This window comes from Cynocephalus volans, chromosome 11 (assembly GCF_027409185.1).
Source record: "Cynocephalus volans isolate mCynVol1 chromosome 11, mCynVol1.pri, whole genome shotgun sequence".
NCBI lineage: Eukaryota > Metazoa > Chordata > Mammalia > Dermoptera > Cynocephalidae > Cynocephalus > Cynocephalus volans.
In genome coordinates, this window is record NC_084470.1 from 59,878,163 (window position 1) to 59,902,102 (window position 23,940).

The 23,940-nt window shown below is 57.2% G+C and overlaps 1 protein-coding gene across 1 annotated transcript in view; it reads left to right on the forward strand.

The window, feature by feature from the left end:
- The window catches only part of BSN (bassoon presynaptic cytomatrix protein), a 97,924-nt gene extending 79,536 nt beyond the window's left edge, over positions 1-18,388 (forward strand). Inside the window, 7 exon segments of the mRNA XM_063115035.1 lie at positions 4,028-4,495; positions 4,961-11,626; positions 14,107-16,183; positions 16,483-17,312; positions 17,446-17,545; positions 18,071-18,202; positions 18,348-18,388. Coding sequence (XP_062971105.1) covers positions 4,028-4,495; positions 4,961-11,626; positions 14,107-16,183; positions 16,483-17,312; positions 17,446-17,545; positions 18,071-18,202; positions 18,348-18,388 — 10,314 coding nt within the window.
- The last annotated feature ends 5,552 nt before the right edge of the window (positions 18,389-23,940 follow it).

Genomic DNA, 23,940 nt, shown 5'->3' on the forward strand with positions numbered 1-23,940 from the left:
TCTCCACGGTCACAAGAATCTGGCTTCTCCTCTCCATCCTGTGGCTACAGTCCTGGTCCTCCCTCCTTGTCCTTAACCAGGGCGTGGGCTGTTTTGAGCTCACCTCAGCAAATGGCCACCTAGCGTTCTGAGCACTTTTGTGCTTCTCTGTGACCTACTTTGTGTGTTCTTGATTAGAGGCTTCTGATCAAGGCTTCATCCTGCCTTGGGAGCAAGGTGACAGGGCCAGCAGGTCCTTCTCCGATCCTTCTCCAAGTCCTAGGTGTAGATCTGCTGAGGCTGTCTCTCCCTGTACCTTTCTTGGCCAAGGCCAGCCTGCCAGACTCAGAATGACTGTGCTGTGTCTCTGTGCACAGTGTGAGGCAGAGGGACCAGTGTCTGCATGCAGGCTGGGGGCCTAAGGGAGGGACTGGCCAGGGGAACCACACTCACAGCTCCCCACGGGCCTGATGGAACTGCTGGGGCTCCACCTGAGGCCAGAGCCAACCATCTGGGCCAACAGGTTGGGAATTTTCCTCAACATCTCTGAGCTATAAAAATCCTTTTCCTTCTTTCTAGATAGGGAGTCCAGAGCATACAATAGAGGAGGCAATAAAATTGGATCCCTTTTCCCTTTGAAACTTCCTCTGAAAAAATAACCATAGTGCTATTTAATGAGTCATTTCATAATTAAGAGTTGTTGATTCTAATTTTTTTTTTTTTTACCTATTTATCTTTTTGAAGGATAATAGTACCCTCTGGCATAATTTTTAATAGACTTTCAGTTCAAAATAGTCTGTGAAGAAATTTCTGGAATTGGAATTGTTCTAGTAAATATTGCCAGTTTCTTATCTTATTTTAACTGCCAAAATTCCAGCTGTGCCCTTGAGAAGTTGGGCCTCACTGGGCAAAGGGCCTGGCACCTGTGATATGTGGGGCTGGGCTGGGCTTATCGGGGCAGGGGCTGTAGTGGGGGCATCAGGCGAGAGGCTGCCTCTGCAGGTAGTGATCTGAGGGATCTCTGTCTCCTCACATGTGGAATGGGAGTGATAATACTGTCTCTTAGGTTTCTGTGAGAACTAGGGGAGATGGTGTACCTCAGATGCTTATGCATGGCCTGACACAGTCAGCCCTTGAGCTAGGAGATTGGAACCAGAGTATCCTAGAAGAGAGTCTCTGTGTGGGGAAGGTGGAGTCCCCGCAAGTCGCTGGTTATCTGGGTATGAATGGGCCCTGTGTCCCCTGCAAGCTCTTGGTTTCATGAGGGACACCCCCAGGAAATGAACATATTTGGTGCTGGAGCATGAGGGGAGCACAGCCCAGCCACAAGGGATTCCTCTTATGGAGGCAGAGAGCCAGAAAGCAGGAGCTTAGGCGTGTGCAGGTACAGGAGGGGCAAGGTCAAAGTCAGGAGAGGAACAGCAGCACCAGTGATGGCCATCTCTGTAGCCAAGTGTACAAGTCTTGGGCCTTCTACCTCTGGGCATTCTTTTCCCTGGAATTCTCACTCACTGCCTCCTGGTCTGGCAGTGGAGCTGAGGGTATGTAGGGCCAGGCAGCTGGCCATAGGGTGTTGATTGGGATGGTGTCACCATAACCAGACTGGCACACAGGCCAGCTTCACAATAAAGAGATTGTGTGGACTACAGTCTCATTCAGACAATGGCAAACAATGCAGGGAAGATGCCCGGCATCCAGCCCACTCCACTGGGCTCCAGAGATTCTACATGGCCTACCTTCCACCCCTTTCCTATTCCCCAGAAGATGTGGGCCTGGGCCAGATCTCCCCTGTCTCCACCCCTGCCAGCCCCAATGCCCTGTATCCTTCTACCCCAACCCCAGAGGCCTGGAAAGGGCCTCCAGCAGCCAGGTCAAGTGTTTATTTTTAGCTCTTACTTCACAAGCCTCCTCCTGCCTGCCTTCCCTTCCTTGCTGCCTGCTATAGCACAGCCAGGAGCAAGAGGGTCAACCAGGAGGTTCCTTCTGCAACCTGGCTGCCTTCATGAATAAGTACGTGAAGGAACAAAGCCCTAGGGAGCATGTAACTACAGGTGACATGTTTTGCTGAGGGCTAGGCCTCTTGGTTCAGGTAAGCAAGGCTTTGCAGGGGCTGGCTTTGAGCACTTGACACTGAATCTGTCTCCTCCATCCACACCACCCTTCCAAGGTGCCCTTGCTTCATTTAGACTGTTGCTTCTGGGTGGGGTCTGCAGGCCAGAGGTGGGGTCAAGGGTTTGCCAAGCTACCAAGGTAGGCCAGGGCAGATGACCCAACTTCAAGAGGCCTAACCTGGGACTGATGTGTTCAGAGACCCAAGGTGGAGTCAGGGCAGCATTGCCTTTAGCTAGCCCCCTGTCTGGGTCCAGATCCTAACCTCACCATGCTGATCCTATGGCTGGGGAAAGGGTTGTTTGTTCATTTCCAGAACTCTCTCTTGGCCTCTGCCTACAATCCTCCATCTTTCCAGAGTCTTTTGGCCATCTCACACTCCTCTCTGTAATTCCTCAGACCTGCTACAGGAATCACCCACTCAGGGCCCAGGGATGCCCTAACCCCACTCCTGTGCAGGCAGCTGGAGCTGGGGACTTAGACATAGGGGGATTTCCATTGTGTCCCTTGATGATGCTGGGGGCATGTGTGTTGGGATTTCTGGATCAGGTTCTGTGCTTTCCCATGCCCTGTCCATCACAGGGCTTGGTCTCAACCTGTCCACCTCTCTCCCCAGGCATCTCTAGGGGTAAACCCTGCCAGGCCAATTAAGCCAAGGCCTAGCCAGAGGCCAGCACTGTTGCCTCATGGGGATTTGTGTGGTGGACACACAGAGCATCAAATAAGGTCCAAAGGAATCAGAAGTAGTGCCAGGGCTGGGCCAGAGTGAATACATGTAGGGCTTCTAAAGTGTCCATCTCCACAGCTGGGCCCCACCGCCCCGTCCCTCTGCCTGGGACCTGTGACTAGGGTTGGGCCTTAGGGAAGAACAACAGCTCCAATCTCAGGGAAACAGTTTAAGACCCTGGGTAAGAAGCCTGTGGAGAAGGTTTATCCTTCAACACACACCAAGGCTCTGCCACCTGCCCGCCTGGCCTCTGCTGAGGCCCAGAGTAGAGATGTGGAGTGTAGCTCTGTGGGCAGCAAACCAGGCGAGAACCATGACATGGTATCTGCCATGGTAGCCTGAGGATACCAGGCTGACGGCAGGCACCCTGGGAGTACCAGGCTCCCAAGGCTATTCCAGGTAATCTAGGGTCTGACTTGGGCCCAGAGACAGTGTGTGAGGTGAGGATGCTGAGACTGTTGGCCCACCCAGGGCTGCCAAGGGCCCAGGGCGAAGGGCTACCTCCTTTCTCTGTCTCCGGCTCTGTAACCCTGTGATTCTCAAAATGGCTCATCCTAGTGGCAAGCCTAGAGCTGCTGGTGGGAGTCTGAGTACCTAGGCACCCAGGATGAGCAGCAGCAGGAAGCGGGGAATGCCAAGCTTCTGCACCCACAGAATGAGAGCAGGAACAGGTGTCAGTGGGGCCCTGCTCTGGGCTGCACTGGAACCCTCAATCCCCACCACCTATGTGGGCCAGAACAGGGCCTTAAATCCTTCCAAAAAGGAGCCATTTCTGTTCAGCAGGGGCTCTTGACTCTGGACTCCACACCAGCCCACAGGGGACTCTTCGCTTCCTGAGGTTCGCATCCTGAGGGACCCCACCTTCTCCATGTGCTTGGGACCAGACCCATGTGCTGCTTGTGGCCTCCCCTCCCCTACAGTTCTCCTCCTTTTCTGGCCAGTTGAAAAGTTCTGTGTAGGTTAAGGACGGGACCCTGCTTTTTGGTTTGTCATTTGCATTTTGGCTTTGTATAGGCTAATATTAAGGATGGGGAGGTTTGTTATTTGGCAATAAGAAATCTATCAGTCTTTTTCTCCTTATGCCTTTGGTATTGTCATGCTCTGAAAGACTTTCTCTTCCCTTAAGGTTACAGAAATAGTCATGTAAATATTATTTGAATGCTTCTGTGTCTTTGTGATTTTCATCACCCTCCCCCCACCATTTCCTTGCAGAAAACAGAGTGGCTTTGTCTGAACTGCCAAACTAAGCGGCTGTTGGAGGGCAGCCTGGGAGAGCCCAGCCCTCTGCCACTGCCCACCTCACAGCAGCCTCCTGCAGGGGCCCCTCACCGTGCAGCTGGAACAGGCCCTCTGAAGCAGAAAGGACCACAGGGACTGGGTCAGCCTTCCGGCGTCCCACCTGCCAAGGCCAGCCCCCAACCCACCAAGGCCAGCCCCTTGCCCACCAAGGCCAGCCCCCAAGCCAAGCCCCTCAGGGCTTCTGAACCCAGCAGGACCCCAAGCAGTACCCAGGAAAAGAAGACAGGAGTCCCTGCTAAAGCTGAGCCGGTGCCGAAGCCACCTCCAGGGACTACCCTGCCTCCTGGGATTCCTAAAGTAAAGAGTGGGATGAGGAGGACTGAACCTGCCACCCCTGTCGTCAAGGCTGTTCCAGAAGCCCCCAAGGGTGGGGAGGTGGAGGTCAGTCCCAATCACTTCCCAGGGACACTAGCTTTCAGATTAGACAGTCTAGGTAAGGGCTTGCCTCCCTGCGGGGCTGGGACGTAGGCCTAGGACAGGCCCCTTGGGGCTGCAAAGGAAGGCAAGAATGCCCCAAAGGAAGAGAGAAAGCCTACATGAGGCTCTGGCAGCCTGGAGCCTGTGAGTTTGCGACTGATCCTGTGTCTGGCACCTTGTTGGATGCTTTGCTGGGTTTTGATCCCCTTTGATCTAGTAAAGTTTCTCTTTGAAGACCTTGGGCTGTTTGGGGATTGCCGTGGAACCCACAAGTTATTCAAGGCCAGAGACACGGGTGGGTGGTAGGCCCTAAACCCATGGGAGGTGGAGGGACCCATTTTCAGGGCCCTGGGATTGACAGGGCAGGCTGGGCTCCCACTACGAGCTGTCTGCCATGGGAGTCAGTGTCTGCTTCTCACCCTGCTGCAGGAACTGGTGGGCAAGCCTTACTCTCAGGACCTGTCCCGGAGCCCACAGAGCCTCAGCGACACAGGCTATTCCTCTGATGGCATCTCCAGCTCCCAGAGTGAGATCACAGGCGTTGTGCAACAGGAGGTGGAGCAGCTGGACAGTGCAGGGGTGATGGGGCCACGCCCACCCAGCCCCTCAGAGCTCCACAAGGTGGGGAGCAGCATGCAGCCTTTGCTGGAGGCCCAGGGCCTGGCCCCCAGTGGGGAGCAGAGCAAGCCACCCTGCAGCAGCGCTGGTGAGGAGCAGAAGCGGCGGCCCCACTCCTTGTCCATCGTGCCTGAGGCCTTTGACTCTGATGAGGAGCTGGAGGATATCCTAGAGGAAGAGGAAGACTCTCTCAAGTGGGGGCGCCCGAGGGACCAGCGGGACACAGCTGAGTCCTCAGATGATTTTGGCAGCCAGCTGAGGCATGACTATGTGGAGGACAGCAGTGAGGGAGGACTGTCCCCTCTTCCACCCCAACCCCCAGTCCGGGTAGTAGAACTGACTGATGAGGAGTTCATGCGACGGCAGATCCTAGAGATGAGTGCTGAGGAAGACAACCTGGAGGAGGATGACACTGCCACCTCCGGGCATGGCCTGGCCAAACGTGGCATCCAGAAGGGTGGCTCCAGGCCCAGGTCCGAGCCTAGCCAAGACCCAGGAACACTGCCTAAGAGGCGCCTGCCCCACAATGCCACCACAGGCTATGAGGAGCTGCTGTCTGAGGGAGGCCCAGCAGAGGCCACCGATGGCAGTGGGGCCCTGCAGGGTGGGCTCCGCCGATTCAAGACTATTGAACTCAACAGCACGGGCAGCTACAGCCACGAGCTAGACCTGGGCCAGGACCCTGACCCCAGCCTGGACCGGGAGCCGGAGCTGGAGATGGAGAGCCTGACAGGCTCGCCTGAGGACCGCTCCCGTGGGGAGCACTCCTCTACCCTGCCTGCCTCCACGCCCAGCTACACCTCGGGTACCTCACCCACCTCCCTATCATCGCTAGAGGAGGACAGTGACAGCAGTCCCAGCCGCCGGCAGCGGCTGGAGGAAGTGAAACAGCAGCGCAAGGCCCGGCACCGCTCGCATGGGCCCCTGCTGCCCACCATCGAGGACTCCTCGGAGGAGGAGGAGCTGCGGGAGGAGGAGGAACTGCTGCGCGAGCAGGAGAAGATGCGGGAGGTAGAGCAGCAACGCATCCGCAGCACTGCCCGCAAGACCCGGCGTGACAAGGAAGAACTGCGGGCCCAGCGGAGGCGCGAGCGCTCCAAGACGCCACCCAGTAACCTGTCGCCCATTGAGGACGCCTCCCCTACAGAGGAGCTGAGGCAGGCAGCCGAGATGGAGGAGCTACACCGCTCCTCCTGCTCTGAGTACTCTCCCTCACCCTCCCTTGACTCAGAGGCTGAGGCCCAGGATGGTGGCCCCGCCAGGCTCTACAAGTCAGGCAGTGAGTACAATCTGCCCACCTTCATGTCGCTCTACTCACCAACTGAGACACCCTCGGGCAGCGCCACCGCTCCCAGTTCCGGACGACCCCTCAAGAGCGCCGAGGAGGCCTACGAGGAGATGATGAGAAAGGCCGAGCTGCTCCAGCGGCAACAGGGCCGGGTGGCAGGAGCCCAGGGGCCCCATGGTGGCCCCTCTCAGCCCACTGTCCCCCGGGCCCAGGGCTCCTTTGAATACCAAGACACCCCAGACCGTGCCTATGGCAGGGCTGCTCAGCCTGTCTCAGAGGGCACAGCGGCCAGCCAGGGAGCAGCCGTGTACGAGGAGATCCTTCAGACTTCACAGAGCATAGTCCGCATGCGGCAGGCCTCCTCACGGGACCTGGCCTTTGCTGAGGACAAGAAGAAGGAGAAGCAGTTTCTGGATGCCGAGAGTGCGTACATGGACCCAATGAAGCAAAATGGTGGCCCACTTACCCCTGGTACCAGTCCCACCCAGCTGGCTGCCCCTGTGTCCTTCTCCACCTCGACCACCTCGGACAGCAGTGGGAGCCGAGTTATTCCTGACGTCCGTGTCACTCAGCATTTTGCAAAGGAGCCTCAGGACCACCTCAAGCTGCACAGCTCTCCTGCCTCCCCCAGTTCAGCCTCCAAGGAGGTAGGCATGTCTTTCTCCCAGGGCCCTGGGACCTTAGCCACCACAGCTGTGGCTCCTTGTCCGGCTGGCTTGCCACGAGGATATGTGACTCCAACCTCCCCAGCGGGCTCTGAGCGCAGTCCTTCACCATCTTCCACAGGCCACAGATATGGACAGAGCCCAACCACTGCAAACTATGGGTCCCAAACTGAGGAGCTACCCCAAGCCCCCAGTGGCCCTGCTGCAGGTGGACGGACTGCCAGAGAGAAGGCCCTGAGTGGGAGTGACGGCGAGGGTGGCACTCCCCAGCCTTCCCGGGGATATTCCTACTTTACAGGCTCCAGCCCACCTCTCTCCCCATCTTCCCCCTCAGAGAGTCCCACACTCTACCCTGTCAAGCTGGGTCCAAGGGCTACAGCAGAGTTCTCTACACAGACGCCAAGCCCAACCCCTGCCTCAGACATGCCACGGAGCCCTGGTGCCCCCCCTCCAACACCCATGGTAGCCCAGGGCACACAAACACCACACCGACCCAGCACACCTCGCCTGGTGTGGCAACAGTCCTCTCAGGAGGCTCCCTTTATGGTCATCACACTGGCATCAGATGCCTCTAGCCAGACCAGGATGGTACATGCCAGTGCCTCCACCTCCCCAGTGTGCTCACCTACTGACACCCAGGCTACCACCCACAGCTACAGCCAGACAACACCTCCGAGTGTGTCTCAGCTGCCCCCAGCACCACCTGGACCACCTGTGTTCCCACGGGTGCCCAGTGCTGGTGCAGATGGGCCCCTGGCCCTATATGGCTGGGGTGCCCTTCCTGCAGAGAACATCTCCCTGTGCCGTATCTCCTCTGTCCCTGGAACTTCTAGGGTTGAGCCAGGCCCCAAGCCCCCTGGCAGTGCAGTGGTAGACCTTCGCATGGCCATCAAACCCACACCCATCATTCTCACTGACCAGGGCATGGACCTGACCTCTCTTGCTGTGGAAGCGAGGAAGTATGGCCTTACCCTGGATCCAATCCCAGGGCGGCAGTCAACCGCTGTGCAGCCCTTGGTTATCAACCTCAATGCTCAGGAGCAGACTCATGCTTTCCTTGGTGTTTCCACTACTGTGAGCATCACCGTGGCCTCGTCTGTGCTCATGGCTCAGCAAAAGCAGCCTGTGGTCTATGGAGACCCCTTCCAGAGCCGGATCGACTTTGGTCAGGGCACGGGTAGCCCCGTGTGCTTGGCCCAGGTCAAGCAGGTAGAGCAGGCTGTCCAGACAGCCCCATACCGAGGTGGGCCCCGGGGAAGGCCCAGGGAAACCAAGCTTGCCAGGTATAGCCTGCCCAACCAGGTAGCACCTCTGGCCAGAAGGGACATTTTGATCACTCAAATGGGCACTGCCCAGAGCGTTGGCCTCAAGTCAGGCCCAGTGCCAGAGCCTGGTGCCGAGCCCCACAGGGCCACCCCTGCAGAGCTGCGGTCACATGCTGCTCTGCCAGGTGCCAGGAAGCCACACACAGTGGTGGTGCAGATGGGAGAGGGCACAGCAGGTACTGTGACCACACTGCTCCCAGAGGAGCCAGCGGGTGCCCTGGACCTCACCGGGATGAGGCCTGAGAGCCAGGTGGCATGCTGCGACATGGTCTACAAGTTCCCCTTTGGCAGTAGCTGCACTGGCACCTTCCACCCTGCCCCCAGTGCACCTGAGAAGAGCGTGGCAGATGCTACCCTACCTGGCCAAAGCAGCAGCCCCTTCTACACTACCCGGGAACCTGAGCCCCCCGAACCCCCCACCTACCAGGCACAGGGGGTTGTGGGGCCTGGGACCCACGAGGAGCAGAGGCCCTACCCTCAGGTCCTCCCTGGCAGGCTGTACTCCTCCATGTCTGACACCAATTTGTCTGAGGCTGGCCTCAATTACCATGCCCACAGGATTGGGCAGCTCTTCCAGGGCCCTGGACGAGACTCAGCTGTGGATCTCAGCTCACTGAAGCACTCCTACAGCCTGGGCTTTGCAGATGGACGCTACCTAGGGCAGGGCTTGCAGTATGGTTCATTCACGGACCTGCGTCATCCCACAGACCTTTTGACTCACCCACTTCCCATGCGGCGCTATAGCTCAGTGTCAAACATCTACTCAGACCACAGGTATGGCTCACGGGGAGACACAGTTGGCTTCCAGGAGGCCAGCCTGGCCCAGTACAGTGCCACCACGGCCCGGGAGATCAGCCGCATGTGCGCTGCCCTCAACTCCATGGACCAGTATGGCGGGCGGCATGGCAGCAGTGGTGGTGGCCCTGACCTTGTGCAGTACCAGCCCCAGCATGGGCCTGGGCTCAGTGGTGCACAGGGTCTGGCTCCCCTCAGACCTGGCCTCCTTGGTAACCCCACCTTTCCAGAGGGCCACCCAAGTCCTGGGAACCTGGCCCAGTTTGGGCCTGCAGCAGGCCAGGGAATGGCAGTTAGACAGCTGCTGCCATCCACAGCCACTGTGCGTGCAGCTGATGGCATGATCTACTCGACTATCAACACCCCAATTGCTGCAACACTGCCCATCACCACCCAGCCCACCTCAGTACTGCGGCCCATGGTGCGTGGTGGCATGTACAGGCCTTATGCATCGGGTGGAGTCACAGCCGTGCCACTCACCAGCCTGACGCGCATGCCCATGATTGCCCCCCGGGTACCTCTTGGGCCCACTGGGCTGTACCGATATCCTGCACCAAGTAGATTCCCCACTGTTTCCAGCATTCCACCAGCTGAGGGTCCTGTCTACTTGGGGAAACCTGCTGCCGCTAAGGCCCCCGGATCTGGAGGCCAATTAAGGCCAGAGCTGCCAACAGGGACTGCACGGGAAGAAGCTGTTTCTACAACCACCCCTGCTACCATCAAGGAAGCTGCAGCAGCCCCAGCCCCTGCCCCACTAGCAGGCCAGAAGCCGTCAGGAGATGCTTCTCCTGGGGGTGCCAGTGGGGCCCTCAGCCGGCCAGGACTTGAGAAGGAGGAAGTGTCACAGGAGGAGAGGCAGCGGAAGCAGCAGGAGCAGCTGCTACAGCTGGAGCGAGAGCGGGTGGAGCTGGAGAAGCTGCGACAACTGCGGTTGCAAGAGGAGCTAGAGCGGGAGCGGGTGGAGCTGCAGCGGCATCGTGAAGAAGAGCAGCTGCTGGTGCAGCGGGAGCTGCAGGAGCTGCAGACCATCAAGCACCATGTGCTGCAGCAGCAGCAAGAGGAACGCCAGGCTCAGTTTGCACTGCAGCGGGAGCAGCTAGCGCAGCAGCGGCTGCAGCTGGAGCAGATACAGCAGCTGCAGCAGCAGCTGCAGCAGCAGCTAGAAGAGCAGAAGCAGCGGCAGAAGACTCCTTTCCCTGCAGTCTGTGAGGCACCTGGCCGAGGGCCTGCCCTCGCTGCCACCGAACTGGCCCAGAACGGCCAGTATTGGCCACCCCTGACCCACACAGCTTTCATTGCTGTGGCAGGGAATGAGGGGCCTGGGCAGCCTCGGGAGCCCATGCTGCACCGGGGTCTCCCCAGCTCAGCCTCAGACATGTCACTGCAGACTGAGGAGCAGTGGGAGGCAGGCCGCAGTGGCATCAAGAAGCGGCACTCCATGCCACGCCTGCGGGACGCCTGTGAGCCAGAGTCGGGTCCTGAGCCCTGCGTGGTCAGGAGGATTGCAGACAGCAGCGTGCAGACAGATGATGAGGATGGGGAGGGCCGCTACCTCCTGACCCGGAGGCGCCGAACTCGGCGGAGTGCTGACTGCAGCGTGCAGACGGACGACGAGGACAATGCCGAGTGGGAGCAGCCGGTGCGCCGCCGCAGGTCCCGTCTTTCCCGCCACTCAGACTCGGGCTCTGACAGCAAACACGATGCCACTGCCTCGTCATCCACTGCCACCACCGCTGTAAGGGCCATGAGCAGCGTGGGCATCCAGACCATCAGTGACTGCTCTGTGCAGACGGAGCCTGACCAGCTGCCCAAGGTCTCTCCAGCCATCCACATCACAGCTGCCACCGATCCCAAGGTGGAGATTGTCAGGTACATATCAGCGCCAGAAAAGACTGGGCACGGGGAGAGCCTGGCCTGCCAGACGGAGCCAGATGGGCAGGCCCAGGGTTTGGCCGGGCCGCAGCTTGTAGGACCAACTGCCATCAGCCCCTACCTGCCTGGCATCCAGATTGTCACCCCAGGGCCCCTGAGCAGATTTGAGAAAAAGAAGCCAGATCCCTTGGAGATTGGGTACCAGGCCCACCTGCCTCCGGAATCTCTCTCACAGCTTGTGAGTCGCCAGCCTCCCAAGTCTCCCCAGGTCCTCTACTCACCAGTCTCGCCCCTGTCCCCACATCGGCTCCTGGACACCTCCTTTGCTTCCAGTGAGAGGCTGAACAAGGCTCATGTGAGTCCCCAGAAGCACTTCACGGCTGACAGCACTCTCCGCCAGCAGACGCTGCCTCGCCCCATGAAGACCCTGCAGCGGTCCTTGTCTGACCCTAAGCCCCTCAGCCCCACCGCCGAGGAGTCTGCCAAAGAGAGATTCTCCCTCTACCAGCACCAGGGGGGACTGGGTAGCCAGGTATGGGCACAGGGGCTTATACAGGGTGGGACAGGGGTCTCTGTCTAACCTGAGGGACTCCTTCAGGGAGGGGCTTCTCCTGGGGTGGGAATAGAGTCACCTCTGGCTCCAGAGGCCCAGGAGAAGGAATCGAGGAATGGACCCTCGATGTACCTCTGATAGAGCTGTCAGCCTGGCAAGGACAGCTTAGACAAATATAGACACACATGGGCCCCCACAGCCATCCATCCAGACACCCCACTAGACACTTCAGCTCCCCCTAACACTGTCCCTTCACTGCCCATACCTAGTACAGCCCGTACCACCTCCCCCATCAGCTCTCACTTCCAGTCTGGGCCCTCCCACTCCAAACCTCTTCTATGGGCATTTCCTGAGAAAGTCAGTAACACTCACTTGGATCTGGATGGGCTGTTCCCCATTTCCCAGTCCTGGCCTGGTTTCCATTGTTACACAGGAGCCCAAGCCCTGCAGCCCAACAGGCTGCAGCATGCTTTCTGCCTCATTGTTCCCTGCCCCACTTGGCCCTCAGTAAATCTGTTTGCACACCTGTCTGCTCCTTAGAGAGGGGTTCCTGGAGCACAAACTTACCTTTGCCTGTGGCTTTAGTTGCCAGTGATGTACTGGAACTGTGGAAGGTTGCCTGGCCATGGGCTGCGGTGAGGATGGGGTTGCAAGGGCTTGATGTTAAGGATTTTGGTGCCTGGCTGAGGAGAGCGGGCTTTTTCTGAAGGCCCTGGGAGCCTCTGGAGGTTTTAGTCAAGTGAGACAGGTCAAGATGGATATTTTCGAAAGCTTCCGGGGAAGAATGTGGGCTGATGGGCTGGAGGAAGAGACCCTGGGAGAAGGGGTAGGAGCCAAAGGCATCATGAGGTGTATTTGCTCATTTTCTGGGTGTGATGCAGAGGGGAGAAAAATGGGGCTTTGGGATGGAGTTGTGGAGGTGTTGAGCTTGGTCTGTGAAGAGCCTGGTGTTTGAAGACCAGATAGGGGTGGGGATAGGACCAGGAGTCTGGGCTGGCAGGGAGGGCAGATCAGAAAAGCAGGTGATCCTGGCTCCAGGCACAGAGGTCCCATGGGCTGACCATGTGGGGCCAGGCCATGATGGGTAGTCATGCTGTGTAGCAAAATAAGAACCGACAGACAACAGGATGGGGAGTTAAAAAAGCTTAATTTATTCCATTAAAGACTCACCCTCATTCTGAGAGTTTGGGGAAAACTATCATTTGTTTTATGACATATGGTGAAAGTAGGGAGGTTTTCATGTAGTTACAGTTGGCCCTTGAACAACATGGGTTTGAACCCATGGGTCCACTTATACGCAGATTTTTCTCAACAAATATAGCCGGCCCTACATATCTGCAGTTTCCACATCTGTGGATTCAACCAGTCGTGGATGAAAAATACAGTATTCACAGGATGAGGAACCTGCAGATTTGAAGGGCCAACTTTTCATATCCGTGGGTTCCATAGGGCCAACTGAGGGACTTCAGCATCTATGGATTTTGGTATATGCAGAGGATACTGGAACCGAATCCCCTGCAGATACTGAAGGACAACTGTACTTGGCAAGGTATAAAGTAAAAATCCTGATGTCAGTCCCCAGTATATTTTGGGGATTCAGGGTGAACCGTCTGGCAATGTGGACCTTCAGGCAATGCAGAGCATTTAGGACAGGTGAGGAGGCCCCGTAGAGAACATTTTCAGGGAAACTTGACCAGAAGCCATGCTGCTGGAGATAGGGCTGGAGAGGACCTAGAGGTGCAGTGGTGGCCCTACAGAGCAGTGGGTTGACAGAGGGATGTGGAGGGAGATAGAGGCTGGGCCAAGAGTGAGCCCAGAGGATTTGTCAGAGAGTGGTGCAGGGCAACAAGACGGGGAGGGTGGGCAGGCACCCTGAGTAGCATGTCACTTTAGAGAGGAGTAGGGCAGGAAGCAGAAAAGACTCCAAGCCTACAACAACTGACATACAATCAGCATGTGCCCCTTCCCATGATTCTCTAGGGAGACTGTGGGGCACAAGACCCACTCTACTCTACTCCTACTGTCCATGCCCTCTACCACCCTCAGCCTCCATCAGCTGCTGGGACCCAAACCCAGAGCCAGACCTGTACTCTCCTCTCCTAGGTGGGAGGCAGAGGGTGGCAAGCCCACTAGAGATGTGCAGGGGTTCTCAAAGCCACTGTGTGCTAAGCTAGTACTGGAAACCAGTACAGAAGGGAATCTGCCCCTTTCCTACCCTCCCACTGCCCAAAGCTCTGGAAAGCAGAAGGACTAGAAAATGATCACAGGCCTTCCTTCTATGGCAAAGAAAAGGCCAGTGGGTGGGCATGGCAGGCCTAGAGGCTGCCTGGTAAATCAGAGCATCAACAGCATGAAGCCCGGCTCCCACCCCAGCCCAGATCTGGGTTCCTACACCCCATGCCCCGCTAAGTCACCCACACCTTGGGTCTCAGTGCTACCCACCCTTCCCTCTGTCTCAGGTGTCGGTGCTGCCACCCAATGGCCTGGTCCGCAAGGTGAAGCGGACACTGCCCAGCCCCCCTCCAGAGGAGGCTCACCTTCCCCTGGCTGGCCAGGCCCCCCCACAGCTGTATGCAGCCAGCCTGCTGCAGCGAGGGCTGGCGGGGCCCACCGCTATCCCTGCTACCAAGGCCAGCCTGCTCCGGGAGCTGGACCGGGACCTGCGGCTGGTGGAGCATGAGTCCACCAAGCTGCGCAAGAAGCAGGCGGAGCTTGATGAGGAGGAGAAGGAGATTGACGCCAAGCTCAAGTACCTGGAGCTGGGCATCACACAGCGCAAGGAGTCTTTGGCCAAAGACCGAGGTGGACGTGACTACCCACCCTTGCGAGGTCTTGGTGAGCATCGTGACTACTTGTCAGACAGTGAGCTCAATCAGCTGCGGCTCCAGTGCTGCACCACTCCCGCCAGCCAGTATGTGGACTTTCCTGTCACTGCCGCTGCTCCTTCCACCCCCTCTGGCCCCACTGCCTTCCAGCAGCCCCGGTTCCCACCTCCAGCCCCACAGTACACTGCAGGCAGTGGTGAGCCAACTCAGAATGGATTCCCAGCCCATCAGGCACCCACCTACCCTGGCCCCAGCACATACCCAGCACCTACCTTTCCTCCTGGCACCAGTTACCCAGCTGAGCCTGGCTTGCAAGGCCAGCAGACTTTCCATCCTACAGGCCAGTATGCAGCCCAAACAATCATGCCAACCACACAAAGCACTCTTTTTCCTGTCCCAGCTGACAGCCATGCCCCCCACCAGAAGCCACGCCAGACATCACTAGCCGACTTGGAGCAGAAGGTGCCTACCAACTATGAGGTGATCACCAGCCCTGTTGTGGCCATGTCCTCAGCTCCCTCTGAAACCATCTATAGTGTCCCAGCAGTGAGCAGCAGCTATGAGCAGGGCAAGGCCCCTGAGCTGCCCCGGGCCAGTGACCGTGGCAGTGTGAGCCAGAGCCCAGCCCCCACCTACCCCTCTGACTCACACTACACCAGTCTGGAGCAGAACGTTCCTCGGAACTATGTGATGATTGACGACATCAGTGAGCTGACCAAGGACAGCACCTCTGCTGCCCCTGATAGCCAGCGGCTAGAGCCCTTGGGCCCAGGCAGCAGTGGGCGCCCAGGGAAAGAGCCTGGAGAACCAGGTGTCCTTGAGGGGCCTGCACTGCCCTGCTGCTATGCCAGAGGAGAGGAGGAATCTGAGGAGGACTCATATGACCCCCGTGGGAAGGTTGGCCATCATCGGAGCATGGAGAACAATGGCCGACCAGCCAGTGCCCACTACTACAGTGACAATGCCAACAGACATGGGACTCGAGCAGAGAAATATGGTCCAGGGCCTGTGGGGCCCAAGCATCCCTCCAAGAGCCTGGCCCCAGCTGCCATCTCCTCAAAGCGCAGCAAGCACCGGAAGCCGGGCATGGAGCAAAAGATCTCCAAGTTCTCACCTATTGAAGAGGCCAAGGATGTGGAGTCGGACCTGGCCTCCTGCCCCCCACCTGCAGTCAGCAGCAGCCTGGCCTCCCGGGGCAGGAGGTTCCAGGATGAAATTACCTACGGGCTCAAGAAGAATGTGTATGAGCAGCAGAGGTACTACGGGGTCTCCAGCCGGGATGCAGTAGAGGAGGATGACCGCATGTATGGTGGGAGCAGCCGGTCCCGGATGGCATCTGCATACAGTGGGGAGAAGCTGTCCAGCCATGATCTCAGTGGCCGAGGCAAGGGGTATGAACGGGAACGGGAGGCTGTGGAGCGACTTCAAAAGGCAGGCCCCAAGCCCTCATCCTTGAGTATGGCCCACAGCCGGGCACGGCCCCCCATGCGGGGCCAGGGCTCTGAAGAGGAGAGCCCTGTCAGCCCCTTAGGGCGGCCCCGCCCTGCTGGGGGGACCCTCCCTCCTGGGGATGCCTGCCCACAGTTCTGCTCCAGCCACTCAATGCCTGATGTCCAGGAGCATGTCAAAGACGGACCTCGGGCCCACTCATATAAGCGTGAGGAGGGCTACATCCTGGATGATTCCCACTGCGTGGTTTCCGACAGTGAAGGTAATGGCAGCCTGGGGTGATTTCTGCGGATGCTCAGCACCTGGGGGACCTGTCCACCCATGGGGCCCTGGGCCCCGAGATGTCCCAGCAGGGTCTGGCCTGGTGCCTCATCCAGTAGGCCCTGCTGCAGGCTGTCCTTCCCTGTTCCACCCACGCCCTGGTTGTGGGAGGGTGGGGTGGGGGCCTAGTGATCTGCTTGTGGCTGTGGTGCCCACTCTGGTTTCCTTGCATGGCTTCAGCTAGGCCTCTCCATGCGGCAAGCCTGGGGTTTGATGGTGTTCTGTTTTTGGTCTCTGAAGCATATCACCTGGGCCAGGAGGAGACGGACTGGTTTGATAAGCCCCGGGATGCCCGCTCTGACCGGTTCAGGCACCATGGGGGCCACACAGTCTCCTCCTCCTCCCAGAAGCGAGGCCCTGCCAGGCACAGTTACCACGACTATGATGAGCCCCCCGAGGAAGGCCTATGGCCTCACGATGAGGGTGGCCCAGGCCGCCATGCCTCAGCCAAGGAACACCGGCACCACAGTGACCATGGGCGGCACTCAGGCCGCCACACTGGTGAGGAGCCAGGAAGGCGTGCTGCCAAACCACATGTTCGGGACCTGGGTCGCCATGAGGCCCGGCCCCACTCTCAGCCCAGCCCTGCCCCAACCATGCCGAAGAAGGGTCAACCTGGGTACCCCAACTCTGCTGAACATTCACAGCCATCCCGTGTTCCATCAGCATACCATCATGCCTCTGACAGCAAGAAGGGCTCCCGGCAGGCCCACTCCAGTTCTGCTGCTCTGCATCCAAAACCAGAACCCCAGGCACAGCCGCAGCTGCAAGGTTGGCAGGCAGCTCCAGGGCCACAGCAGTCACAGCCACCACTACACAGGCAGATGCCCTCAGGGGCAGCATCACGCCAGCCACAGACACAGCAGCAGCAGCAGCAGCAGCAGCAGCAGCAGCAGCAACAGCAGCAACAAGGCCTTGGGCTGCAGCCTCCCCAGCAGACCCCGTTGCAGGCTCGGCTGCAGCAGCAGAGCCAGCCAACTGCCCGGGGCCCAGCCCCTGCTGCCAGCCAGCCAGTAGGGAAGCCTCAGCCAGGCCCCATGACAGCCACAGGCCCCCAGCCAGCAGGACAGGTAAGTAGGGCTCCCAGGCATGGGTTCTGCCCAGGGTGGGTGCTACAGCTGAAGCTCAGACATCCCTTTGATTGCAGGCTGGGCATGGGCAGGGTCCATGGGCCAAATCTCACCTATTGGTTCTATGTTGCAGCCACGGGCAGAACAGGCAAATGGCTCCAAAGGGACAGCCAAAGCACCCCAACAGGGGAGGGCTCCTCAGGCCCAGCCAACACCAGGACTTGGACCTGCAGGTGAGCCTACACTTTGGTGCCCTTGGCTATAGGTTGTTCTCCCTACACCCACCTGCATCCTGAGCTCCCCTACACTGCATGCACTCTAATCCCTGAAAAGGTGCCCAGTGGGCTGCAGACCTCCCAAGCAGAAAACGAGCCTGGGGTTGGACTGAGCCAGTGGGGTCAACAGGACCAGGGCCTTAAGGCCCAGGCAGCTCTGGGCAGAGACCTGGAAGGGACTGGTGATCACAGCGCCAGCACAGGCTTCTTACTTTCTCCTTCCTTCCCTTTTCCGCCTCTCCTCTGCCTTCTCATCCTCTGCCTTTTCCTCCCTTTCTCCTTCTTTACCTTCCTCAACCTCCTTTTTTTCTGCTTCCTCCCACTCCTTCTTTTCCTCTTATCTTCCTCTCTTTATTCCCCTAGCCTTCTCCTCACCCTCTTCACAGGGGACCTGTGTTCAGATCCCCTCATGGCTCCTCTCCCGCTCAGACCCTGAAGAGACAGGCCAAGCATGGCTTATGGTGGTGGTTTATCTCCCTCTAGGCATGAAGGCTGGAGCCAGGCCTGCAGGGACCCCAGGGGCTACTACTAGCCAGCCAGGAGCCGAAGGGGAGAGTGTGCTCTCCAAGATCCTCCCTGGCGGGGCAGCAGAGCAAGCCGGCAAGCTGACAGAAGGTACATACTGCAGATCCATGGTGGGTGACTGCTCCAGGGCCCTACTGTGGCGGAAGTTGGGTCTGTGAGATGATTCCAGCCTCAGTCACCTAGGAGGGGGTCTGGCCTAATTTCCTAATGCTTCTCTCTTCTTTCTATGTCATAGCTGTCTCTGCTTTTGGCAAAAAATTTTCTTCATTCTGGTGACTGTGCCCAGCGGGGTGAGTATGAGAGGCCTGTACCTGGCCCCTCCTGGGAAAGGCCTGAGGCACTTTGTGGGGGAGGGTCTAAGTCCCAAGAGATCCTCTGGGAAGAGTTTAGTCATCAGTGGGTGGTATGGTCAGAGCTGCACTGTGCTCTCCTACAAGTGTGGGAGGATGAGGAGGAAGAGGGAAACTGCACAGAGCCCCCAACATGGGGCCAACTCAGTAGCGGTCACCAGCATAGGAAAGCCAGGGCCAACTTCCCCTTGTCTTTCTCACGATCTCCTATTCTGCTGCAGGGTTCTCACAGCTATGGGCTGGCATTAAGTTGTAGGTAGGACTCCCTGGGATGCAGCTCCTCCCCAACCCTGACTTGTAAATGCTCCATAGGCTCTTGAAGAGATGAAGAGAGATGATATTGCTGTGGAAAAATCTCTGGAGTCAGAGGCCTGGGTGCAGCTCTGGACTCTGCGTATAACAGTGAGTGTCAGGACCAGGATGTGATGTGTCAGAAAAGGGGGTGAAGGGTCAAAGTCTGGCTGACCAAAACCACCCAGTTCCTACAAGTGTGAACTAGGAAGGGCCTGGTGGGCTTCCTTCAGCTGTGATGGGCCCAGCAGCCCCCTGGGAAGCAGGGGCCACTGAGCTGGATGAGATGGTAGCAGATGAGTCAGGTGGTACCCTTGAGGAAGAGCCCAATGAAGCCAACTATGCCCCACAATTTGAGGTGTGTGCAATAGGCACTGAATCCAAAGTCATCCTGGAGGACAGGGTAGCCTGTGGCTCCTGTGGGGGAACGCCCCTTCCCTGATGCCTGGTGTTGATGCCTTTGATCCAATCAGTTGGAAGAGGCTGGAGTTCCCAAACCCTGCAGAGCTTAGTATCTCTGGGCATAAAGTCAAGACACTCTTGGCTTCACAGGCTGAGCATATGGCCCACAAGATGGAAGAGTAGAATGAGTAGAGAGGGAGACAGGGAAAGGTCACAGAGGAAAGGGAGGTAACCGGACAGGCAGCCTCAGCCCCAGACTAGGTCAGCCCAGGGAGAGATTACAAGTGCCTCAGAATGGGAGCCCTGGTTCTGTCTGGGTTGTAGAGGCCAAGGCAGGATAGGATTTCACCTCCTGGAGCCTGCTCTGGCCCTGGCCTTGAACCTGCCCCTGCAGGGGGAAGAGGAGGAGGTGCACCATCCAGGATGGTGGGGAGAGTAGCCTGTCTATTGGCACTGCTCTGTGCATAGCCAGGGACCACCTCCCACCATCTCATAGCCCTGGGGCCCTCTTCCTGCCCTTCCTTTGCCACTGTAGGGTTAAGAATATGGAAGTTTGGGCACTTTTCATGGTGGACAGGCATGTATGTGGTATCCATGGCAGGCCCTGACAGTCAGCAAGCAGGTCACTTCAAGGGAGCCCTGGGGCCAGCAGGTGCCCTTGCCCAGGCCAGGCCTGCTTGTGGGAAGGAAAGATCTGGGTGTGGTACCTAAAGGGCTGCCTGTCTCTGGAGGAGCGGGAGTGGGGTGGGGTGGGGGGGTGGGGTTTGGAAAGGCCCAGTCTTCCATCCATTTATTCAATAAATGTTTGTTAATCCTCAGGTATGTGCCAGGCCTTAACCAGGCACTGGGGATACGGCAGGGAACAAAATCAAGTCTCTGCCCTCCAAAGCTGACAGTCCATTAGGGGAGACAGAGAATAAATGAGTTTAAAAATAAAAACTAAATTAAAAAGATAATTTCTGGAAGTGACAAGTGTTGTGAAGCCAGTGAAGCAGAGCTATGAGAGCAGTGGGATCTTCTCTAGAGAGAGTGGTCAGAGAGCTGAAGGTTTGTAAGGTAAGAGGAAAGGCTGCTGTGGGAGGTGCTCAGGTGAGGGAACAGCACTAACAGAGGTTTTAGTGCTGGGATAAGACTGGGGGGCTTTGGGGACAGGCAAAAGACCAGCACAGCTAGAATTATAGTGGAGGGGAGAAGTGGTCAGGGGTAAAGTCCAAGGGAGTGGGAGCCAGCAGAGGTGGACTCTGTAGGCCAAAGTAATGAGCCTGGAATTTATTCTAACTAAGTAGAATGAATGTGGCTACAGTGCAGTCCCCAGCATTCTTCCTGCCTTCTCCCTGCACAGCTGGATGCTTCCTTGTAGTTGCCCTAGAACAGATGTAAAATAAGAAGTGGTGCTGAGGGGAGGGAAGGAGGGACAGCCCATGGCCCAGGTTCAGGGCAGTACCCACCTTGTGTTTGGGGCCAGGACATCATTACTGAGGAGAGAAAGGCAGCACAGACATGGCTTTGATCTGTGTCCTGCCACACAGTGAGGGTGAGCAATCGAGATGACTGACTTTGTAGTTTAAGAATCTCCCTCAGGTTCTAGCATTTGGCTAATGATTGGGCCAAGTGGCCAATGCCACTGTGAGTGTCCATCTCCTAGTGTTTTTTATGGCAATTTCAGAGATTAGCCAGGAGAGGCTTGCCATTTTAAACAAAATCCCATTTCCCTCACTCTTAAGCAAAGCAAAAAGTCCCTTCCTGGCAGACCTGATTCTTCTTTCTTCCTGTCCCTCTCTCTGTGACCTGCCCAGGCACCCATCTGCCCATGCCTCAGTGGTATGGGATCCCACGGTGAGGAGGATTAAGGCTGTTGGCACATGGCAGGTGGCTGAGAGGAGTGTGTGGGTGGGAAGTAACTGTCCACAGGTCTTGACAAAATCCTTTTTTTCTTCTTTCCTTTCTCCCTCCCTCCTTTTCTCTTCCAAGCATCTACAGTTTGGCAAACCCTTGGGCCAAAGACTCATACCAGGTGGGACGTGGCAGGCAGGCCTCAGTTGAGGACAGGATGTTTTCTAACAGCAGCTGCCTGGGTGAATGAAGCATCTGCTGGACAAGTGGGACCATTGGCCTGGGAGGACCTTTGATTGTCTTTCCAGAGACCCCACTCTCCTCAGGGCATCACTTTCAAGGCATAGCCAGCACTGGGAGGGAGGACCCCTCTCCAGAAACCCTGCCACGCAGCTGTCTTGCCACTCCTCCCACAGCCACCTGCCTGCGGCCTGGCCATCCAGGCTTCCAGTGCGTTATACACAGAGTTTGGAAGCACACTGCCCTCCCTCCGAGATGCCAGAAGTTTTTCCACAGCCTTGGAGAGGGGCTTTGACTGAAGGCTGGGGGCCCCGGGCTCCATTTCCTTCACATTCCAGCTGGCCCAGATGCCTCTGTGGCCACAGGGCCCTGCCCCCCTCACCCTGCCCTCTGGGTGACATGGGAGCAGACCTCCATGTGGCCAGTGTGGGGTTGGGAGAACTTTACAAACGTTAGGACCTAACACTGTCTCATCACTGAAATAAGAGGCCATAGCACCGAAAAGCAGTGTGGGTGCCCGCTGAGGCTTCTCCCAGCCCATGGGTGGCAGAGTGCTTGCACGCCTGCCATCATCTCAAAGCCATCACCCCCAGCCATTGTGAGCATCCCAGTGGCACCACCATTGTCTCAACCAGCCGGCTCCTCGTCCATACACCTGGGAATTTCTTTTGAGTTCAAGAACAGCCTTAATCATTCCAGTTTGATTTACGTGTATACCTCATAAACATTTTTCTTTTGTTTCTCTTTCTCCCCCTTTCTCTCTTCTCTTTGCCCACCCTCTTGCCTCTTCCCTCCACCACCACCTTGTGACTGACGGTTTGGTTTCCTCTCTGCTCTGCCCCTGCTTTGCACAGGGAGAATATTGACTTAGAAGCAATAGGGGGCAGCAGGCCACCAAGAGCACAACCCCAGGGCGAGGTCTAGGGAGGTCCCTCAGCCCGCCTCTGTTTACTGTGCGATTGCAGTCCTTCTTAAGCCATCACCAGTGAGTGTGCTCAGAGCAGAGGGGTCAGGGCTCTGCCAGCCAAGGGAAAGGCCCAGAGCCCTGTGGGGAGTAGTATGGCACCGTCTATCCACCTGCTGGACTGGGCGGCATTCCTCCCCAAGGCCCCTACCTTGGGGCCTCCCTTCATCTTGGGCACAGCCACAAGTCTCATCTCTAACGTTCTATGCAATGAAATATAAACCCTCAAAGACAACTGTTAATATTTAATAAATTCCATGTTATGTATAAGGAGTTAATTGCAAACCTGCAATTGAAAAACTGGATAGATATTCTCATATCAACCCTCCACCCCCACCCTTGCTCTCATCGTGTGTGTGAAATTCTGTCTGTGGCATGTTTGACCTGTGGCAGGACTTGCTGCTGTCAGGTGAGTCACCACCTGTCCCGCAGTGGAGCATGCACAGCTCACAGCCTCTTTGCACGATTTCATCCATTTTAAATGCTTGACCCTCTTGCTTGGAGTTCTTTTTACCTCAGAACCTCTCCTTCAGAAGCACTTCTAGCTGACTTCTGCACAAGCTAGTGAGGACCTGCCAGAATTGTTGCCTGAGCATGCCAGGCTGTGGGACAGGCAGTACAAGTCCCCATGCACCCTGCAGGTTTCTTTGTCCAAGACAGCACGTAAAAAGGAGGCCCCAGAGTAGACACAATGGTAGAAGCCCACACAGGATGTGTGTGTGTGAATGCTCTGAAGGTTTGCTGTAGGATTTCTATTTGTATGCTGTTTTCCTCTCCTACCCCAGCCCTGAGCCAGAACCATCTGGCCACCCCTTCCCAGCAGGGCATTGCTGGGCTGCATCTGTGGCCAGAGAGGCAGAGGCCAAGAGCAGAACCTGGCTGTGCCCTAGGGACCCCAGCTCCTGATTACACCTGCTCCATTCCTTTCTTCCGTGACTGGGAGGCTCAAAAGACTGTGAGCCAGGAGATTTGGGCTGGTGCCATGGGGTCTAAGGGTGCTCAGGACAATCTGGGCCTTTGGCACTGTGGTAAGAATAGCTGACAATGTCATCCAGAACCAGAGCAGGTGAACTGTTCACAGAAACAACGCTTCGAGCTGAGTTTCTTGGGAAGTTCCTCAATAGCAAAAGTTACAGAAGGTCCCGTGTGGCCCTCCCTACATCTGTCCCTGGGACCTACCCTCCAAACCCACCCCCTTCTCTAAAGCCCATGTATCCCACTGTTCGTCAGCTTCTCCATAACTGAGCTAGGGGTGTGGCAGGCAGTAGCTGGCTAACCCTTGAGGCCTAACCTTCCTCCAGAGTGCTCTGGTTTGCATCACGCATTTCTTAGGGGTCCACATTTCTCGTGCTTTTCTATAAGGACTACACCCCCTTCAGAGAGGGATCCTGGCCCAACTGTAGCAGCTGTGGATGGGACAAGAAGTTGTCAATCTCTATACTAGACCTAGGACCATATTCCAGAAGTGGCTTTCCTGGGATTTGGCCTCACCCATCTCACAGGACACCTGCTTCATCCCAGAGATCAGGCCTGGTCTGTATGATGTCATCTGAGCAAGGGCTGAGGAAAGTCATCATCTAGTACCTTTGGCCACCCAGGACCAGGTCTGTGTGGGGATGTGCCTAGTCACTGGATACTTGGAGACCAAGGCAGTAATCCTTTCCACTAAAGGCCAGGGGATGGGACTTGGAGCAGGGAACAAGCAGAGATGTCAGCAGCTCAGCCTTCAGCAGGCCCAGTCTTAGGCT